This window comes from Pavona decussata, unplaced genomic scaffold (assembly GCF_977016875.1).
Source record: "Pavona decussata unplaced genomic scaffold, jaPavDecu1.1 SCAFFOLD_602, whole genome shotgun sequence".
NCBI classification, from domain to species: domain Eukaryota; kingdom Metazoa; phylum Cnidaria; class Anthozoa; order Scleractinia; family Agariciidae; genus Pavona; species Pavona decussata.
This window is the reverse complement of record NW_028145860.1, coordinates 3,322,554-3,345,424: the sequence shown is the minus strand read 5'-3', so window position 1 is coordinate 3,345,424 and position 22,871 is coordinate 3,322,554. Positions and strand designations below refer to the sequence as shown.

The following is a 22,871-nucleotide window of genomic DNA, read 5'->3' as shown; positions in this document are numbered from 1 at the left end:
TCTACAGAATAATATAAAGCGCAATTTTTTTCAGTAATTCCTATTTATATTCCATAATTAATGAAAAATTGTAGTTTGAACCGGAATTCTCTATGGTTCACGTCACAGATGTGTGTACCTTGTAAGCGGTTATTTTTAGCTTCAGCTTGGGGAATATCCCACAACCCCTTGGTGTTGACTCAACATAACCAATCGTAGCCACGAATTTACGAGCAGTCTTGTCATGGCGACAGGCTAGCGAGGTTGTTTTCTGTGGAGTGCGTGTTGATTTGTACTCTTTTACGATAATTTTTTACCCAAGAGGATGATAAAGAACCGTTCAAACAGTGTCAGAACGAAAGATGAGGATGGGTACACGAGACGGGCGGGCTGTATTTGTTTCAAAACAGACCAGGAGAAAGAGGTTTTGGCACATTTTCTTTCGCACATGGCCGACACGTTTTCGAATGGCGGACGGTTCGACTGATAAGCTTGTGTTTGTTCGTCGTAGGTACTGCTAGTTTCGAGCTGTCGGCATCCTGGCCGGTGGGTTGTACCTTCTGGGGGAGTCGAACCTGGTGAAGACTCAAAGGAGGCAGCAGTTCGCGAAGTTGTGGAAGAAGTTAGTGACAGACAGACGAATTTGTGTTTACTAAGTTTGTTCCTCGTGACAAAAACATTCAAATAGGAATCTTATTTGCGTGCAGTTTATTAGTAAGTAGTCCTTTCCTTCATTTGTTTGGCAACCTAACTATATTTACTTTTATTTCTTCTTATCCTTAGGCTGGCGTTCGCGGCAACCTTGGACGTTATCTAGGCGAATTTCAGGTGTGAATATTATTATTCTCTTGGCCTGGTCATGAGATGTTTTGGCGAACTGTGAATACAAGTGTACGTGACGCTATTGCAAGATTTTCATTTTATTTTACCTTGTTTTAGAATGATGTTAATCAAACTCGGACCTGTGTTTATGTCCTTATTGTGACAGAGGAACTCGAAACGTGGCAAGAAGGTTTGTTCATTTTAACTAAACGTACAATAAGCTTACGAATTAAATATATTGACTCGTTATTTGAAGCTTGCGTTGCAAGATATTATGTACATTTCAGTGACATTGCAGTTGTTCTAAAGCGTCCTTGCCTCTACTAAACAAGTGAATGGAATTATCTAGTGAATAAACTGCTGTAAACGTGCTGGACTATCCACCTTCACTGAGTCTTGCTATCGAAACCATCTGCGAAGTGTTACATTTCTTTGTAGCTGCTGTCAGCTTTACAAATGGTTGAAGGACATAGTTCAAAGTCTAAACCCCTGATTATCGTAAAACAGCGGACGCGGGTTTTGCAGTATAATAAATTCCATTGAATGTTTTCATAAACAGAACTGAACAAGTTGACCCCTATGATCTCGAATTGGACATTTCTTTTACAGTGAAAAAACTGTTTACAATTTATACTATTTCCGTCATCAATATTTTTTGTTGAAAAAAAAATCCCTTGCGTTCATTCGTTGCACAAAGTAAACATTTCATTGATGGAATGGAGACTTGCAAAGAAATTACTAGGTGTTTTGGAGCACGATCTTGAGGAAGTTGTTATACATTATTAATAAGTTGAAGACCTCTTTATTAAGACAGTTTTGTGTTTTTATTAAAAAATTTTCATGGTCAAGTTAGAAATCCTATCGAGAAATCACAAATACAAATGTTCATAATTCAGTCCTGAAATTTTGAAGCTTTTCTTTGTGACAGTCTACCTCTAGCAGTTGTTGCCGTTTTTCATATTCAAGGTGCAGTTATCAATTTTAATTATTTATACAGCATCAATCTGCTCGGTTTGCAGGAAAATAAATCTCAGAACACTAAAAGCATCAACTGAAGATTTCTTCATCATTCCAACTGAATATTTTGTTGTTTGTCATGTTCTTTTAGCTGAAGCATGAGTTGCTCAATGTCTGACAAGTTTTCTGAAAAGAATTTGAATATTCAATTTTGTCAAGTTAAGACTGAAAATAGATTAAGACAAAGGTCTATGATTGATGTTATTTCTTCTCATAATAATTTACATATCCTAATGATGTCCAATTTCTACTTATAAATAGACACAAAGTCATTTATTTTGTCCGTGAGTGTTGGCAGATAGATCATTACCATGACAGCAATTCACTCAGATTTGTAAAAATGTATTAATTTACATGTATGTTTTTTTGGGACAACTTGTTTGTTTCGGAACAGCATTAGTACTGATAGATTGAGTAGCACCAAATTTCTTTTGTTTCCCAAAAATTCTAGAGTTTTCCAGGCGTTTGATAATTTTTGGAAGTAATGTTTCCAATTTTCACACTTTTTACAGGAAAATTTGTTCCTAAACTCAAAATGTTAACCTACTGCCATTGTTTTTCATGGGGATTTTGTATTTTAAAAATGGCAATGTATTTACGTTTGCCAAGAAAGCGACAATTCTTCAAATACTGACAGTCTACTCATTGAACTTGCTATCGGCATTGGGAGATATTTTAAAGAAATTGAGTTGGACATTAGAATTTGCGTTTCTCAATAACCTCTCTTTTTCTTTTTGAAGTCCAGACAAAAATGCTCTTTCTGGTTAAATGGAGTGCTGGGGTGAACCCTCAAAACCTGGGCTAGTGGGACCTTTGATTCCAGTTGAATTATTAACGAATATGTATGTTCTGCCAAAATATTTTTGTCCCTCAGTTTTAACTTGGACATTTCTTTACTGTTAGCTTTTAAATTAAAGTGAGATGTAAGCCTTTGGTAACTTTTAATTGGGGATAGGTGTTAATCTGCTTTCAAACAACTGGGTCCTGATTTTTTCTGCCTTGGAGACCTTTTGGCATAAATTAAGATTTATTAATCATGTTTTTCTGTCACTTAAAGGTCCATTTAAAAAGTGCTACCGTGACGAAAATTGAAAAATTTTTAACAAGATTTGTTTGGGCTCTCATATAATATTTAGACTTTAACCGCAAGAAAAAATATAATTCAGACCAGCCTGACAAAAGTATACCCTAAAAAGGGTGTCCAAAAGTATGTAAAATGCATCTGCCATCACTCAAACAGCAACTACCGGTACTTGAGCTGACAAATTTTGTGCAGTTGCTTCCCTCTTGTGACATCATCTTGGCAGCATCGAAGAGCGAGAAAAAGCAGTTGAAATCCTCAACTAGTTCTTCCCCTCCTTCTACCGAACATGACTCTGATTTCAGTTCTAACATGAGTGGTAGTTTTGAAGACAATGGGGATGATTCTTAGTGAAGTAAAGGGATAAGATAATGTCACATTCTACTTGGCCCAACTCTCCATGCGGTTTGCAGACATTTTTGAATTGAGTAATGGCAGCAAACCGAATGTGGAAATAACACCTGAAGTAATTGAGCTTTCCGTTGGAATTACAACTCAAAATTTGGCATGGGTAATACTTTCCTCTTATACTTTCAAATGCTGATGATAATAAGAAAGGTAAAATTTTATCACAGTAGCACTTTAATTCTGGTTATTATATGTTGAGTACTGTGTTTAGTCCATCACTCAATATTTTCCCTTGTTTCCACAGAAGCTCTAATACCCTAAGCTAGGAAGAATTCTGGCAAAATTGCATGGCTTGAAAACCTGCCAAAAACCCATTCAAACTTTGCCATAACTTGTCTTTGGATTTTTAAGAAAAGCAGTGTTCAACAAAAGGTTATTAGAAAACAAAGTTGTGACAGATGACAACTCCTGCCCTTATTTTTGACAGAGGCATCTGGGTCTATATCTAAGGATTGTAAAGCAACCAAATGTGATCAACATTTGCCAATTTTTATCGCCAAATGGACATGAATGTTACTCGTGTATATGTGTAAAATAATGTATTAAGATATGATGCAAAAGAGCCTTGTATAAACAAAACATTTGGCTGTGGTTCAACTTAGCTATGCATACATCAATGATCTGTGTGTTTTGATATTTAAACACAATGTGAAACCAGTTAATTCATGTCCATATACCCACAACAGTGGGAATCTATCAAAGCTATACAGATATGTGATAAAGATACAGTACTATAGATGGCTTTTGTATGTGACATGATAGTGATAACAGGAACTATAGCACTGTGATGCTTAATCTTTTTTGGGGGGTTGGCTTGAAATAGTGATACTGTTTTTTAATTGAAACTGAAATCCTCTAGTGAACAATATTTAATCAGTCAGTGTTTGTGTAGACCTGTACTTTTAATTAAAATCCTTGTGGGTGGTTTACTTAGTAAGTTTTGAAATAAAAATCTTATTTGCCTTTATAAACCAATTAAAACACTTTAGCTGTCTGCCTTGGTAAGCACTCTGGTGTTTCGAGTGAGGCTGTGTTGTTAGATTGATTGCAATAATCAGTTTACCATTGATTGTGCTGCTATGCAGCCTTTCAACTCTTAATTCACTTGGCAAAGGTCTACTATCAATCAAACTTGCCCTACATAATTACAAGGAAAAGGTCAACCAACTTGCTGCTCAGTAGAAATGATAGTATATGTCGTGGAGTGAAATTTTGAAAAATCAAGTTAATTGATGGCTTAGGGAATATAGCATGTGAATGAATTGATAAACCTTATTTTACTGTCATGTAATTTCTTTAAATTTCTCTTTTGTGGTAGGCAGCCTCAAAAAAGGTACTGCTTGCATTTGGAGTGTATTCACTGTACCACCAAGGGTGCCATATGCCGCCAGCAACTAGTTACTGTGTTAAGTTAGCTGCCGACTGTAGTGAAGACAAATGTCTTATAAAGAGTTAGGGCCTCTTAACCGTGCTGGCCTGTTAGGCGGGACGAATTTTGTCTTCTGTTCATATGGGAAATTTAATCCTGGTTTAATACCGAGATGAAAAATGTCCAAAAATCCCCCAAAATAACTGTGGAACCGTATTCCGACTTGTCAGCAACCTTACAAGCCATGCACAGTTGAAAATGTTTCGTCACGGACAGTCCTGGTATCGGGGCTGGAGTGTTCATATGGGAAAAATTTCCAGCTCGGTTACTGAGATCTCGGTCACAAAAATTGAGATCTCAGTAACCAGGCCAGCCTACCTTCTCATATGAACATATCAAAATTTTTGTAAAGAAAAGAGTGGCGAGGCGTGATCTCAGAAACTGAGCCAGCCTGGTCGACCAGGCTCATATGAAGAGACCCTTAGAACATGACTAAAGAACAAGAATTATAGGAGAATAAGGGACATTCTCTGACTTCTGACGTTTACTGATAATCTTAAATGATAACTTGTTTATGCATTCTTTTCCCCTCCAGACATGGGCCGCATAAGATCCTGGTTTTCAGTAGACAAAGCAAGGGACATGTTATCAGCCAAGCCATATCAACAGCAGTATCTTGCTAAAGCCTGCAGTGGAAGGCAGGGAAGCAGGTGACACTACGAGTCCAACCACAGACTGGTTTGGCCAACTTTGTACAAATTAGCAGTGTCTGCAGTATTATTATTTCATGTTTTAAATAATATTATTTAACAATATTCTCTAGCTGTCTTAAGTGAAAAAACAAAAGGATATTATTGTCTTTTATTGTGAAATTAGTGGTAAGGTGTGTTAGATATTTACATGAACATTCCCCCAAGTGATCCCGACCCTGAACTGATCCCCAAATAGACCCCAAAATGATCCCCAATTTTTTTTACAGTAACCCCAAAATGATTCCAAGTAATTTTGGAATGGAGTTTAGACAAGGATTTGAGGATTGACCAAAAATAAACAATAATATTGTGAACATTTTGTCAATAATTATTGTGGCTTTGTTGGCTGTCGCCTTGAAATGCTGTCTTATCTTTGATCAACTTTATCTGCCTCCTTTTAAGGCAAGTGTGGGTTGTGTGTTCCCTGAGTTTGTGACCGCTGTAAACTAAAGGCTGATTAATTTTATAAAAAAATGTACCGAAAAAAAAACTTAAATTAAATGTAACGAAGTTGTAAAATAGTGTTCAAAGTGTCTACCAATCTTTAAGAGCAGCTTCTAAATTCTGCTGTGTTCAAACCATGCCATGCCATTGTGAAAATTAAATTACTTTAGGATCAGTTCAAGGTTAGCGTGAAAAAAACTGGGGATTATTTCAGGGTCTGGATCATCTCAAGACCAATTTAGGGATCATTTTGGGGCTTTATAGGTCTTAATGTGAAAGTAATATATCTGTTTGTTATTGTAATTTTTTTTTTCTATAATTTATTATGTTTGAAAAAGAGCTGGGACAGTGTTGATATCAAAGACACCATAGATGTATCTTAGGATATTGCCAGGACCCAGGGGCCTGTTTCTAAAAATCTTGGTAACTTAACCGGACTAAAAACTCCATGTATGTTATGTGCAAAACATTATTCAACTGAGATTCATTTTTTGATTGATTCATGAAGCTAAATTCCAAGACCTTGATAATTTTATAGATTATACTGGGCAAGTGTGGATTGAAAATGAGTTGTATTGCCATGAATAGTTAAAAAATAATAAAATTAATTTAATTATAATAATAACAACAACATCATTGAGATCAACTGGAGATATTTTCACTTACTTTCAATTTCATAATAATAATAATGCCGGTTGTCCTCCCCAGGTGTACGGTTTACACCACTGAGATATAACCAGGATGGACATAGAAATGATAGATCTTTATTACAATAATAGTAATTAATAACAATAACAATAACAATAACAATAATAATATTGATAACAATTTAATATTATTAACATTAACACTGGTGTGATTGGAATACATAGTTTAAAATATGTTGTCTTCTCCAGTCAGCGTCAAACTTCGGCTGTGACAATGCCAAAATTCAATCACAGAATTGTGAAGATAGTCCTCCTAAACCTTGGAATTCATGCCAAAATCCACTCTGAAAGATTAAAGGACCCTAGTCAGCCTCCGCCATTTTCGATGCCATCGAAATTATTGATATTGCATGGTGAAGCGAAATCTTATTCCTTTACTGTAAGTTGTGTTCCTGAAAGTATGTTTCGTTATCTTTAGTAGTTTCACAGTGATTTCGTTCATTTCGACACGCTGCGAATTAAATATAATAGCCAAACTCTCGCATATAAACAAAAACAAAGGTGTGGCTGACTAGGGCCCTTTAAGTTCTGGTTTGGTTGTTGTTCAGAAAAAAAAAGGTTCCAACTTTTTTTTCCATAATTCAGTGAGCTTTCCTCACCATTCCATTTTCCCTAAGACTGGCAGGCATTTTGACTTCAAAGAATGTTGAAAGGCAAAGAGCCCTCAAAAATTGAGTCTAGGGTAGTGTACATGTGGTTGACGTCACTGGTTTTCTGGTGGATAGTGTTTTAGACTCTGTTTTGCTTCAACAGAAAACCAGTGCATTGTGGTGAAAGGGGTTATGCTGAATTATCTCTAGCAAGTCTGCCTGATGTAGTTTGAATACTAGTAGTGGTGGATTACAAGAATCTATTTATGTCCAGTTTTGTTTGCAACATCAGGACATTAGAGCAAGATCAATCTTCAACAGGAAACTAAAGTATAATTGTGTTTAGCTAGGAGGTGAGAATGAAAAACAGTTCAATGCCTTTTGTTTTTGCAGTGATTAAGTTGGTAAAGCACTGTGTGATAAACATTTGTGGGGAAATGCTTCCATGGAAACTAAGAAAATAAATTCTTTCTCCATGAACAAAAATGAAAGTGTCAGAAATCTACTTGTCTTTCATCAAGTTAGGTCACTACCAAACTGACGAGTGTAAAAGGTACTCCTCAACGTGGGTTTTTTTTGTTTTGTTTTTTGCTTGATGCATACAAGTAAGTATGTTAAACGTTTTGCAGGTTTTAATCCCATGAACAGCCCTTCAGTCTTGACAGAAATTAATGTTATTACACTGAATCTCTGGGTACCTATCATATTTTGATTACGTCTTGTAAATAAAATTATTAGACCAGAGGTTGGTGACATTAAAGAGAAATATTTTATTACTGTTACATTATTATTCCAGAAATATTAAAATCTATGGTCTGTAAAACTGGGGCAAGATTTTCCATTTCGCCTTGGCTAGAATACATATGGCCATTCCATTGACATGACCACATTGATTTCATGACCACACTCTTTGGACAGAGTTAAACCTTATGCAGGCATTATTTTGTTTGTCTAAATGCTCCACCCTATTACCTTACGAATATGAAAACGACCACCTTTGTTAAATTAACTTTGAAATAACTATAGAGAAAATAAAAGAGGAATAAATTATTTGCTAAAAAGAAATAGACAAATGACTTAATCATCAATGTTTTCAAATTACTGTCATTTTATGAGTACATGTTTATAGGAAAATTGACATGTTAGGCCCTTAAAAATGCTCAGGGTTTTACACTGTACATGTGTATTTGCACAGGAATACAAGTAGTTTTTTATAGCTTTTCAGTGATCACGGTAATGCTCTGTTCTATTCTACAGTGATTTATTCCAGAAGATTTCCTTCAGACACATTTCCATGCAATAGAGTACAAACCCCACTTTGACAAAACCAGGTTTCAAAGACAATCAAACTTCCCTAAGATGTAGAAAGTACCAAAACCGTATTTATACTTAGCAATAATTGCTTCCTTAATTCAAATAGTTTATTTACTCAAGGGTAACATTTTGATGAAGTACGTGTGAAATTCCCTTCAAATTATATTTAATAAGTTAATTACCTAGCCCAGTGATATGTTAATGATACATTGATGATATTACGGAGGGTTTACTATTTTGGATTTTTAGGTACTTTGATCTTATTTTAGACCAATTTAAATTGGATCTTACCTCCCAAAATAACTTAAAGCATGTTCTGTCTTGTCCAAAATTCTCTACCTTTTTTACCGAAATAATTTTGGTCAAAAAAAGGTCCCAGTGACTGTCAAGGCAATAATTGCCTTGACAGTGTTTATCAAGTAATAATTATTATTACTTATTACTCATTATTACTACTTACTACTTACTACTATTATTACTACTTAAGCGTGGTTATCAAGTAATAATTATTATTACTTGATAACCACGCCTTTTGTGCACCACATTCTTATTGACTGTCAAACCAAGAAAACTGTAAACACTAAGAATAATTGTTCCTGGAATGTTTATTGCTCTGTGACCAATCAGAGGAAAAATCAAACCACAAAAATGAGACTTATTATTAGTACCATTGCAGCTTACAGTTTTTTAATCTCAAATCAGATTGGTTTTCCTCCTGAACACAGTAAACTTCCATTGTGCATATGCCACACATGACATTCCAATCCTAGTGGTATGCAGGATATTTGTCCCATGAACCTATTTTAATGGCCTTAGCCCCCATGAGTCTCCTGTGGCTAAGTAGTAGAGCATCCGAACTAGTAATCGGAAGGTCTTAGGTTCGACTCCTGATAGGAGCACTCCAATTTTTTTTCCAAGTATGCCTGTGTCACTTACTGGACAACACATCATTCTCAATATTTCTAGTGTTCACAGTTGTCATAGTTTCACAGTGTATTCTATGGAGAAGTGCAACCCTCCTTCCCTGGGCATTTCAAAATTTATATGCCACGAGTTCAGATCACAGCAAACAAGTTCCTTTATTTTCTCAAATGATGGAGCAGAGAATTGACTCTGCAGTGTGTTTCAATTTCTTCATACTGATGCTACATATTTCTTGATATTTAAACTTAATTTGTTTGTGAATCATACTGAGATGCAGTCACTGCACCTCTGTTGACACTAAAGAGACAGACAAAGTTGTCTGCATTTACATAGAGACGAAATATTAGTGTTCTTTAGAGCGATCTCTTTCAATAGTAATTGTTACTCCAGTTTAATTTATTCAAGTATACTGCCCTGCAAGTGGAGATCTCTCTTTGAGATCCCTGCTCACAAGTATAAATGAACTGTCTGGTGATTCTTAATAATAGGGGTATAGAATGGTCAATCGAAAACAATGAGTGTCAAATAATATGAACCAAGTCTCAAATTCTCGTAATTTAAAGTTGGCGTCTCAGAAACTCATGCGCGATAGAATTTGGACCATCTTGAGGTCTTGAATTTTGAATATTTGAGTCTCAAAGTCTCTCAAATTGTTGAGCAAGAAAAGAAAGGTCCTAGTCTATTTCTGTTAGTAGACATGAACAACAAAAACATGTATAAAGAATGGCAGCCTTCTTTTTGGTACTATTGACTTGAAAATTGTCCAGCACTTAAAAGCTCTCAGTCCTACCCACTGATTTTTGTTTTAAGTAAACACCTGGGCTTGAAAGTTATGGAATTACTGAAGTCTCGGTCTCGGGTGTTAAACCAAGGGACTTGCAGTCTTGCAAAGTCTCGGATTTGCCATTCTATATCCCTAATAATGAGAGCAGATAGAGCAGTTTTCAGTCTCAAAACCAAAAAGCACTATAATAACTGGCCAATGGGAACATTTGTAAACAACCCAGTGATCCAATCAGATTTTTATTCTAGAACATGCAAGTGTTGATGCATATAAACATGCTGAAATATTGGTACTGAATTTTTTTTCTTTTAACTGGAAGTTGTGCAATTTTTTTCAACCGATTTGCAGTATAGTTGAGCTAAACCAAAGCAAGCATAGAAATATTTTGCGACACTTGTTTGAAAACTGCTCTACGTTAGTAAAACAAGATCTCCTTTAGGTGTAACATATTACAGTCTTGTGATGTGTGAAATGTATTATACAACCAAACTTGAGAGAGTTAATAAATTATGTGAACTGTTTAGCATTGTGCTTGTGTTCAATTTGCCCTTTTTATAGTGGGTCACGGATGTGAGGACTCTTGATGTCCCTACTCCCCACACTCCTCCCCACGTTGCTTTCTGACATTATGTTCTGTTGCTAGAGTTGCAATTTAAGGTGGGTGTTTTGTGTATTTTCTTTGTTCCCTTCAAAGTGACCCTTAATTTCTACCTTTATTCCAGTCCCTTTTGTTTTCCCAGTTTTCGCCCACTTTCTCGCTGTCTCTGAGGCCCCTGGAGGATCAATGGAAACCTCCCGTCTTTCACTACAAATGATTAATAGGCACACTGAAATGAATTTATAAGTGAAAGGGGAAATTAAAACTGGGAACAGTTTTCGCCCATTTTGCCTCTTTTTAAGCTGGGTTATAGCGTCCTTACAATGAGCACACAGCTATCCTCAATCAGGGAAGCACGTGAAAACGACGCTCTGTCGCGCGCGTGCCCGCGTGATTAGGTTCTTGCGTGACCATCTCTGGGAGAAACAGTAAGTGTCACGCCGGAAGTGGTCACACGGAAACGATTCCTACGTTGGCTTTTCTTGACCAAACCTCTTGGAAATGTTTGTATCGGAGAGGGAGAACCTACTTGCAGCAGGGATTTAACCCTTTCACCCCAAGCCTTTTCCGGAAAAACCGCAGTTTTGAAAAGGGAATGGCATTTCTGCTCACATCCATTTTGAGGACGATTAAAACGCCCTTTGCATGCAGCCTACAAAGTAAGCGATGAGACGGGTCATCTAGACTTGTACCCAAGAAATGTTTTTAGCGCATTTACAATTTTTTAGGCCAGAGCTCTAAATTCTCCCGTTTTCAAAAAGTGTAATTCACCTTTCTTGCGTGAGAGAGAACCCCCGACCACACCCCCTACCCGCTTTAGGCATCACGCAATGTTATCAAGGCTCGGTTACTAAGTGACCTATGTGTCTTTCGCGACCGGTGTCTTTCTTTTTCAGTAAATAATACATAGGGTATAGTTTTCAGGCGAATTTATATTCCTCATTGGCCTTAATCAAGCTTTATCGCATGATGAACGTGAGCTGCATCATCGATGTATTATACGGAGGAGTAGACTTTGCTTTGCCGGGTAATGGCGGGCGAGAATGTGCCGATTACCTGACTCCAAAGCAAAGAATTGTCGAAACGGTGGTTTACGAACTTTTCACCATTTTCGTCTTCTGGAAGATGTTAGGTAAAGTTTCTATACCGAGGGAGTTACCGCCGTATACAGAAGGCACTGGAAATGGAAAAAGACTTCTTTTGGTCCTGCTTTGCTTGGTTTTTGGGATCGAAATTGGTTTTAAGTTCGCCACCAAACAAGTGATATTTCTTCTCAATCCTTGTCACGTAATAACAGCTATGCAGGTAGGCGGATTGTCTTTGTAATTATGTGTTTAGTACACTCACTATCAGATAATATTGGTAAACGTTCGGCAACAAACTTGACCAATTGCCCATGCGGTCAAAACAATAAAACTTAATAGAAGGGGCGATCGATCACAAACAATCATTTTCAATTAATTCATTCGATAATCAGCTTAAAGGACAGCTTAAAGTCGATTTGTGTTACGCCAAAAGGGTCAAAATGAATAAACATACCATCTTGTGACTCATGAAGTGGGCTTTAATACAGAAATAGACTGAACCAGTTGATATTACAATGAACCAGTCACGTTTTGCGCGATATCAGACACAACAAGTACAGCCTGTTACTTAGGTTACGTACAGCTGTGTTTATAGCGCACTTGGGAAGAGGGGGAAGCTTGGGAATTAACTTTGACTAAATGCGGCCACTTTTACTCAAGTACTAGATAAAAAAAAAAGAAAAGAAAAGAAATCGTGGACTAAAGTCATTTTCCCCCTCACCCATGGTTCTTAATTTGTTACTAAAATATACATGAATTAAAGCTTTATGTCATTTTTGTGTAGCATGAAGCAATATCCTAAAGGCATTGTTACACTAAGCAATTTTCTTGCAACTTGTCTCGCAGTTTTGTTGCGACACAAGTTGCACCAATCATTGTCTAGCGTAACATAACCTAAAATGAACACATCTTGTAATTTTTTTGTTGCCAATTGACCATTGCCAGAAGTAGAAGTTAGTTCTACTTCGTGCAACGGTGACTGTGACAAAAATGTTGCAAGACACGTTAATGTCAGGGTATGTTACACTACGCAACGATCCGTGCAACTTGTGTCATATCGGCTCAACGAGATTGCGAGACAAGTTGCAAGAAAAATTGCCCAGTGTAACAGCGGCTTAACTACGCTATATTAATCTTCCTATGAGGAAGTGAGCCTTTTTTTACTGTATTTGACCCCATTTGGGATGCCTACCCCAGGGAGGGGTAGCACCCATCAAAATTTAGTGTAAGTTGTGTCACCCATTTCAATTTCTTTCAGATATATTTATTGGCAGTTCCACCAAGTAAACATGTTTTGTTTGTGTTTAGGTGAGAAAATGTTATATTCTTGCATTTTTTTTAGTTTTAGTTTCATGTTAATTAAATGGGGATTTCAGGTACCAGGCTAAGCATGTGTACTCTAGGGACACTTGGTCGATAGAATTGGTTGATATACCAGTGACTACTCATTCAACATTCAGATGAGACTTGGACAAGGCTTGGTTGTAGTTCAATCAATAATTTGGTGGAAGTTGAATGAGTGTCAGAGTGAATGGTTACCAACTGTTTGCTGATGACAACTCCCTGATACTTTAGAAAAAGCCACACCATTTGCTGTAGACAAATAATAATATATTACTATTATTCAACTAATGTGTACTTAGTGTAAGTAACAACTTTTTTACCTTCAGTTTTACCAGCCTAATTAGTCTTCAACATTTTCATGGGATCGCTTGGATAACAAGAAAGATACCTTTATATGGCCAACAATAGATCCGATCCGTACAAGTTTGTTCAATATTTTCAAAGATTTAAACAAATAAGTCCCTGTCCTTTTGCAGTCTAATTATTCTATATATCGTCACAAGCTATCACTTGTCCTCTATATACCACTGACAGTTTACCAATATACCAATGACATCAACCACTAACAGTCCAACAATATACTGGTTAATATATATTGAACAGCACTTGGTTGACAATTGGTCAACACTTAATTGGTCAGTATTTGGTAAAAAATGATTGATCCTCAGTTGATATATCTTCTGATACTTGGTTGATGCTTGGCTAACTATCAACCAATGTTAATATTAAATTATTTTAGTATTTATTTATATATTTTTTCGCATGGCGAAGCTTACAAAAAGAAAAAAGAAAAGAAAAATGCGGAATTCATCCCTGGTCACAACTTGCGCTGTAGAGTTTTTCTATTAACCCTTTCACTCCCCTGATCTGAATGTTAATTCTCCTGACTGACTGCCATACATCTCTTTTTAAAATTAGTTCAGAGAATTTGACGTTATATCAAACAATACATGTTACCTAGTTGATGATTTTCTTTATTCTCATCACCTGTCTGGTTGACAATGTATGGATAATGCGAGGAGAAATTGCATATTGATCACTCCTGGTAGTGAAAAGGTTAAATATGACATTGATGGTGTATGGAGTGGTTTTCAAGAGTCTGGGCATGCCTATACAGTTAGCTGTCAAATGTCAATCGTAAATTACTATAAATTTGTTTTTTCTCATTGCAGGATTCACAATTATCTGCTGTTTGGTGCACTGCAGGCGGTAGTGTTTCCAGTGGTGAACACTAGATTGGTACGTTTGAGAGAGTGTCTGACTTGGACATCTTAAACAAGTTTGTGTTGTCAGCTCTGATTGAGTTGTTAATTGTTCTTCTTCACTGTAACCAACATTTTCAGCTGCCAGATTGCTGGTTGAGAAATCATTGATTAATGATGGGAAATTAACTAGTGATAGAGATATCAAATGTCTCTTTTGTCTCTTATAATCGACCATGTGGTCTTGGGTGAGAAATCATTGATTAATGATGGGTAATTTACTTAAGTGATAGAGATGTTGAAAATGAATGTCTCCTATATTCGACTGGGTGGTCTAGAATACAGTGACTCATCTGTCGTAAGATCCGGAGAAAAGGCGTAAGCTCTCACCCACCCCTCCCTTTCCTTATATCTTCAAGATTCCTGTATATCTGAAGTCCATAGTTTTAGTCTTCCTTGTTTTAGTTTTGTTCCTGTTTATTGTCCAGTCATTGCTTCAACAGTTTTTGCACTGTTCAATAAACTTGTTTTGCCCAAACTGTTGTGTTGTCTCAGAAACGTTGGTTGATTTGCTAATTACATCAGCTCTAACTGATATTCACCACAATAAGCAAAGATAGTAAACAGCTGCCAGTCTTGTTAATTATAATAAAGAGATGGTTCAAGCGCTTCTGTGATGAAGTGTTTAATAGATAGATCAAAACATTAGACGTATTGTTGAATAACATTATATCCCCAGAGCAAGAACTGAGTCTGCAAAAGGGAGCCTACACTTTAGGGGATCTGTTCTATGGATCTCCTTAGAGATTATGCAGCAGCCCAATTTAAACCATTTTAAAATTTCATTCAATGGGAAAGATTTTTGCGACAATTTTACTCAGTAAAATTAACTTTAAAAGTTTTATTGCATTTACCCTTTAGGTTAGGTGTTTAGGTAACTCAACGTATTTTAGGCTAAATTTACATGACTCCTAGGAAGACCATGTAACATGATACGATTTCATGTAGGTATAAACAGTAAAGATTAATTTTTTGAACATAAATTTTTTCTACTTGTTTCAGTTACCATTTGAAGTTGTAAACTACTGGCTACAGCATCTTCTTATACTAATTGTTGTGCCTTTCTTTCTTGTCTCCTGCCAAGGTATGTCACTAGTTTATATTATTATCAATTATCTTGTGATTATGGTGATAATTGATATAATACATTCAAATGGTTGTCACTTAAAGTAAGTTTACATGCTATAATTTGTTGTTCTGATCTATCAATTCAACAATATCAGAGTGTGAGTCTTATACATGTATGTCAAGGCAATTAAAATTGGTGTTTTCTTGTTAATATGCAACAAAAAAGTTTGCCAATTTTCAGCCTCATGATGCCAGTTTTAAAAAAAAATTAGGCCAACATTTTTAGATCCTTGCAGACCAGTTAACTGAGGGACTGGTTACGTAGAGAAAAGAAAACCACTGAGGGTGATATTCAGGGGGGTGGAGGTACCCCTCAGAATTTCTGCTGGGGTTACATGACTGAGCCAAGCCTAAGCGGCACATATAGCTGGAGCTTAACCCGGTTTCTGTAGCATGAAACAACTAGAAGTATTGCTACCCCCTCCCTCCCCCCCCCCCCCATCTGGATGGGATGCTAGTCCATTGAAGTGTTACCCCCCAGCAGTATCTACTACGTCGCTGTACCCATTTATACACCTGGGTGAAAGAAACAATGTGGAGCAAAGTTTCTTGTCTAAGGAAAAACACGACAATGTAGAGGCTGACCTATCTCAAAATACCTTGTAAGCAATAAGCTACATGAAAAATAGCGAAAAATGCTACATCTATAGATTCATTATCTTCTGTAACTACTTTGCATTGCTCATAGATGAAACTAAAGCATTGTCATTTTCATTTTTTTTTTTTTTAAATGTCTATTAATTTTATTTAAATGAGAAAACTTGTTCAACTGAACCTTATTTGTCTCTTGCAGGGCCATTTGTTTTGGAGCCTGTGTGGGATTTCACTTGGGGGATTTTGACATTCACCTTGTTCTCATTCTACATGCTTTTGTTTCTTCAGCCTTTGGGCATGGTAAGTGATGCAATTGGTGGCATATGCTCTAAAGGAGCCAAATGACTGTATATATGCCTCGCAAACTCTTTAAAAGCAATGTGGCATTCCTTAGAATAATATTTTTCCTGTGCTGTGTTTTGTTACTTTGTTCAGGGGAGCAGGGATGGCAGAGTGGTGAAAGCACTCATCTCCCACCAATGTGGTTGGGTTTGATTCCCGGTCTCAGCGTCATATGTGGGTTGAGTCTGTGGTTGGTTCTCGTCCCTGCTCCGAGGGTTTTTCTCCACGTACTCTGGTTTTCCTCCCTCCACAAAAGCCAGCATTTCCAAATTCCGATTTGACTTGGAAACAGTGGAGAGAAGAGCCACTTCGTAGATTCCACTGAAATTCCCATTCATTCATCCTATCTTGCAGTATGCATGCCCTTTCTGACACCCATCAAAAGTTCACCTTAAATCTTTAATAGTGACCAAATTGAAAATATTCAGCATTCAAGGGTTAATATAAAATTGTCCGACAGCAGCCCGTGCTTGTCTAATTATGGCAGACTACATGTCTATTTAATATTTTACTTCGCATTTTTTGTTAGAATATTGTGGAATCATTTTGTAAGTGCTATATGTTGCTTCTTCTTGTGAACTGTTTGACTTGCCACCTCGGCCAGCTGCAGAGCATGACTATGATGTTAAGTGTGCCAGGAAAATTCTGCTTTTAAAATGCCATACCAATGATTGTAGGCAAAGCTTCTTACTGTACTACTACTAGTAATAATAATAATTATAATCCATCAAATATTTTCGCTCGCGCGCGATTGGTCTAAACGCCTCACGTGACCGAATATACCCCAGCTAAAACTGGGGAATATCCGAGGATATTCCCCAAGTGATATTCCCCAATTTCAAAAACTTCAAGGAGCGTCAAGTTTGCAATTAAAATTAATGTCAAGATGGGGAAACGGTTTGCTTTTGTGACAGAAGAAGAGATAAACCTGCTGGTCGATAAGCCAGTACCAGAAAACAACATACGCTCTAAACGTTTTTGATGGTATAAAAGCTGTTTGCAAGCTCGTATATGTGACATTTTCTCTTGGTTTGAACTCTGTTTAACAGTCCTTGAATTAAAAATGTGGTAAAACTGAAAAATATGAAAGGCGAAAAGTTTTAGCCCATCTCATTTAAGAGAATTTATGGTTTTCTTCCAGTCTAGCGAAATGAGAAAGCCATCAACAAGCTATTAAACGAGTTTAATAAATAAGCTCGAAGCTCGCTCACACGACGGCAAATATTACAGTTGTAATTCAACGAGAGCAATTCGTGCTGGCCTGGATATAACGGATTTAAATAACGAAAACATAAATTTCAGTACCATTGCTGACAGAGTTCAAGCCGGTAAATGATGCTATCAATGCTCACCTGGTCGAGATCGGTCACGAACATAAAATCTCGTCCACGAAACAAAAACCAGCCATGATTCCCCGAGATGTCGAAATTCTCTACGAAGAGAAGCAGCTTTTTCTACTCTCGAGCAAAAGGTTTAATCCTCAGTGATTGTGAACGACTTCGTTGCTGGCTCCATTCAATGTCAAGTTAGCAAAGATTAAAGCACTTTGATGGAATCCAGCAAAAACGACGGTGGCGTCGTATTCGACTGTAGGTTCAGCTTCGATTTCTTCACAGGTCGTTTTCGGCTAACAAATTCCACAATAGTATTTTCGATATAAAGTGCTGCTCCAATTGAACACGAGATAAAGGAAGAGAACGACAAAGCGCCGGCTGTTTCGTTGACGGCAGTTTACACTTTTTACGGAGTGCGATACTTTACAGTTTTTCGCTTTCAGTGATCTTTAGCTTGTTCTCAAGAGGTAGTTAGATTCCCTGTAACCTTATCCGTCACTTGTATCTTGCTTTTGTCTTTCATGGAATTAAACAAGTTTACTTTCCTTTCAAATGTTTTACCTTTTGCCCAAACAAACGCTTTCGACCTGAAGCGAAATCTGACGTGGAGGTTTTGGAAGCCAACTGACAAACTTTGACGTGATTGACATATGACAGAATGGCAGATCCTGCCGATTCCCGCGAAATTCTCGCATGTTGCGAAAAATATTTGAAGGAAAATAAACACAATAGCCTCCATTTGACTTTAAAAATATGCTCAGATATTTTTCCTTGGACATTATCTGCTCCTCAAAGCTCACAATTTTCCTCGAGCTTTGCTCTCGGAAAACTGTTCGCTTCTCGGAACAGATAATGTCAGCGGACAAATATCTGAGCATCTTTTCGCCCCAAATGGAGGCTATTGTTTATTAATAATAATAATAATAATAATAATAATAATAATAATAATAATAATAATAATAATAATAATAAGTAAGTGGACTGTTTTGTAAGAATAGGATGAGGGAATGAAACAATATTATTATTGTCTCATTTCCCCCACCCTATTATTGCAAACATGAGTTTTTAAATTTATAAATGCTACACAGTAAATTGCCAATTGTGTGAGAAAAAAGATGTTATTTTACCTGCAAGTGTTACAGGAAATCAAAACAATTTTTAATACTGGTTTCTTGACTTTTTTGTCTTGTACAGATCCTTCATGTAAATCTCAACAACATGGTGTGCCCAGCTGTGAGTGATCCATTCAGTGGTCCGTACTATCGAATAATAGCTTGCTGTCATCAACCAGCCATGATATTTTTATATGGAAAGGTGTTTTGTGTGGTTGGGCACAAGTTTGTTGAACTTTTATATGGGCCACAACCAAACAAAAAAGAGTGATATTTGCGATTGTTGTTTAATTTAATTTATTTATTTACATAATTTTAGTGGATATTGTCCTGATAAAATATTTTTTTCGGGTGTGACAAGTTATCTGCAGGACTCTCAACTAAAGCTGGAAATAAAGTGCTTTCAAAATCATAAAACAGCTGAAAATTCCATTATCCATAAATCATCATTTTAATTCTTTGGTGGCGCTTCGTGCTTCAATATTTGCTACATCTGAACATTCCATAGTCACATTAATTTTGGAGTTTCCCTACATCATAACCCAACAAAAGATCAATATTATTAATTTGAATGAAAAAAGCAACTCTTTTGTTTTTGCAGTGAAGCTAATTTTATTTAATAATTTTCTACAAATTTTAGTTATTACGAGAACATCACTGACGATATATTTTTTTTATTTATGGAAGCTGTTGATCAGTTAAGTGATGACCAGCTAATTTCTCCTTTTCATATCATAAACAGCAAACAGTGAGGGGAATGTACAAGTAAATATCAAGGTTTAAAATTTCAGTTTACTGAAACATGTTTCCAGTGACTGCATGGAAATGGTTTCTTACACACTGAGAAACAGATTTTTTTATTTCAAACAAAAAGGTTTCGTTTTCAGGATCGAAAATTTATGTTCAAGCACAAGCTTTCGATTCCATCACGGAATTTTGTCAAGTGGTGATTCTGTGAGGGAATCGAAAGCTTGTTCTTGAACATAAATTTTCGATCCTGAAAAAGAAACCTTTTTGTTTGATATAATATGACAGGATCAAGGAACAATTTTTTTCTCTAACAGATTTTTTTATGTTTTATAACAGTCATGTCTAAAACTACTGGGTTTTCTCTTAAGTAACAAAAGTGGTTTCCATCAAATTGTTTATTATTAAATAGTAAGGGATCTTAATTATATACTAAGATCCAAGGGCATATTACTGCTAACTTAAAGACCTACCAGTTGATGCTTAGCAGTCATTAAAAATCACATGTTGGAAACAAAAAAATATGGCACAGAGAAACACCTGTTAAAAAAAGTTATATTATCTGTTCAGTTATACTGCACATGATAATATTATAATTTACTACTGCCTTGGTGAGTACTATATATTTGAAACCTCCAATGACTTAAAAAAAAAACTGGGTTGTTAATTTCATATAATTTCCACCCGTTTACCATAAATAAAGCAAATGACAAAAGGTAGTCTTTATACAGTCCAATTGATTTGGGCTGTGAATAAACTGCACCTGCAATTCATGTAATAATGTAGTGAGAAAACCAGCAAATTCTAGGAAATATAAGGTTAAAGGTTACGGTTTACCTTAGAGGTGTCTGTGAACTGTAGATAGCCAAACCCTTACATCAAATTAAAGCTTATTATTATAGAGCTGGCTATCAAACTATACCAAGAATTTTGAAATAAAATGAATATTATTGTCAAATTTTTAGCGCTGTTTTCTCGAATCAATTTTTTCACTTGAAGGGGACACTTTAAAGAGCTAAAACTCCAAGGGAATTTGTTCATTTGCCTTCAAATTTGGACAGTAGCTAGTTTAACATATAACCAACAAAAACGTGTCTGTGAATTTTTTCTTTCGAAATTTTTTTTTCTCAGAGAGCGTCTTTTGCACAATCACTCCACACTTTTTTAAATCCTATTTCGAAAATGTTCTGTAACTTTTCACTGCAATTGAATTTGGTAAAACACAGACAATTTTTTAGTGCTTTGGGTCCAGATGAGGAGCAAATTAAATTAGCGAAAAACAAAATTCACTTTGACTTGTAGCTTTCAAAAGGTGATTCAGACGCTCCCATTTAGAGGTAGTGAAAAATTTGACAATTTATTTTATTTCAAACTTCTTGGTATAGTTTGATAGCCAGTTCTATAAGCTTTAATTTGAGATAGGGTTCAGGTATCTACAGTTTAAACTGGATGCGCTACATCGCTTGGACATGAGACACCTCTAAAGATATATGGCCGGGGGGGGGGGGGGGATACTCCCTTATATGGGCTATATAGGTATGTGTGGCGCCAAAGGTTATGGTTTTTCAGCCACCTTGGTCATAAATAGGGTATCGGTTTTAGCCATTTTGTCGCCATTTTGGTAATAAATAGGGTATCGATTTTTTCACTCTAGTTTTGAATTCGTTTTCTTTTTGTTGTTGTTGTTGTTTTGAAGAAGCTACTTCTTCATCATGATGTTTACGGCAACTGTGTGCGTTTCGCAACGGCTTGTCACATGCTGAGTTCCAGGGGTTTTTGAATTGAAGTTGACCAGACACTATCAGGTCATAAATAGGGTATCAAATTTTTGGTCAGGTCATAAATAGGGTGCGGAAAATCGCAGATTTTGGTCATAAATAGGGTAAGGGTTTTTGGAAGCCGGCCGCACACCTCTATCCAATTTTTTTGGGAGTATTCCCCCCCCACCCCCCTCAGGGGTATATGTTAACCTTAAGGAGTAACTGAGAATGAACAGAAATTACAGGCTTTATTCTGTCAATCAGAGTAGATAAACACTTGAAAATGTTCAGAAATCATGTAAAAAGAATATTGAGCAGATATTTGAGTGAAATAATTGGTAATATTGTTATTTATTAGTCACAGAAACTAACAACTACTTTAATAAATTTCTTACTTATTACTGAACAGTAATTAATCAAATGTATTAATATGCATTAAAAATCAATTAAGGCTTAGTTAACGAAGGTTCTAAAGGAGCTTAAGCATCTGCAATAAAACTGACAATGAAATATTTGCCACATTTTGCTGTGTATTTTGTGTGTTCAAATAATATAAGCAACTAGAAGATATTTTTTGGGAGTCTGATTAAGATTATTCTTTCTTCACCTCAGAACATACATTCTTTTGTGCATTTCTTGTACAGTAAAGCCGGGGGGGGGGGGGGGGGTACTTGACCTGTGTTTGGGTATAGGGTATAGGGATGCCTCTGAGGGTTTGAAACCCTGACCCTGTTTAGGACGTAAATAACCTTAAATACCTACCATGTGTAGGACAATGTCCTCTATTTTAAGACCCTCTTCAGGACAAAGGACAACATCTAGCTCTTGTTTTACACAAGTAATTTAAAGGCCCACTGTCACTTACCGGACATGATGTTCCATGTATTGAAACGCGAACACCAATCACAAGAGAAAAATAAATACATTACCTAGAAGTGATGGCGAAAAATCCCAAAATTTTGCACTGACTTTGGTAATCCTTAGGTGGAAACTTATTTGACATGAAGCATTGTTCACTAAAATAAATACAGACGAACGTCTTTGATTTCATTATTTTCCAAATATTCAACGACAGTCTTGCAACCTAGTCTGAAATGTCAGCCGTCTCCTCCCTGTCTCTCCCGCGCCCCCTGCGGGTTAGGGGGAGGAGACGGCTGACATTTCAGACTGTCTTGCAACCATACCCTGTCTGGGACGGGTCCAGGACAGACTCGCTTGAAATTATATACCCTGTTCAGGGCAGAGGGGCCAAAAACCATACCCTATCCAGCAGCAGATCCCTGTATAGCCCATATGGGGGAGTACTACCCCTCCCCCCAGAGTAAAGCTTTATCCTCCACAGAGGCCTCTTTTGCGCTTGGGTGGAGACAAATA

General features: G+C 36.6%; 2 protein-coding genes across 3 annotated transcripts; both read left to right on the top strand.

The window, feature by feature from the left end:
- Positions 1-211: 211 nt before the first annotated feature.
- LOC146449420 (diphosphoinositol polyphosphate phosphohydrolase 1-like) lies at positions 212-10,712 on the top strand. Of its 2 annotated transcripts, XM_085101589.1 has the most exons (6): positions 212-403; positions 491-601; positions 763-807; positions 919-991; positions 5,272-5,386; positions 7,333-10,712. In XM_085101589.1, exons 1-6 carry the CDS (start codon positions 305-307, stop codon positions 7,400-7,402), a joined length of 513 nt encoding a protein of 170 aa, XP_084957715.1. In that variant the 5' UTR covers positions 212-304; the 3' UTR covers positions 7,403-10,712. The 2 variants fall into 2 exon arrangements, with proteins under 2 accessions (XP_084957715.1, XP_084957716.1); XM_085101590.1 differs by having other exon boundaries at positions 5,272-10,712.
- Positions 10,713-11,658: 946 nt separating this feature from the next.
- Positions 11,659-22,018, top strand: LOC146449419 (transmembrane protein 164-like). The gene is made up of 6 exons (XM_085101628.1): positions 11,659-12,094; positions 13,133-13,182; positions 14,391-14,457; positions 15,483-15,564; positions 16,402-16,502; positions 19,073-22,018. The coding sequence occupies exons 1-6, from the start codon at positions 11,756-11,758 to the stop codon at positions 19,259-19,261; spliced, it is 828 nt and encodes a 275-aa protein (XP_084957754.1). The 5' UTR covers positions 11,659-11,755; the 3' UTR covers positions 19,262-22,018.
- Positions 22,019-22,871: the final 853 nt, after the last annotated feature.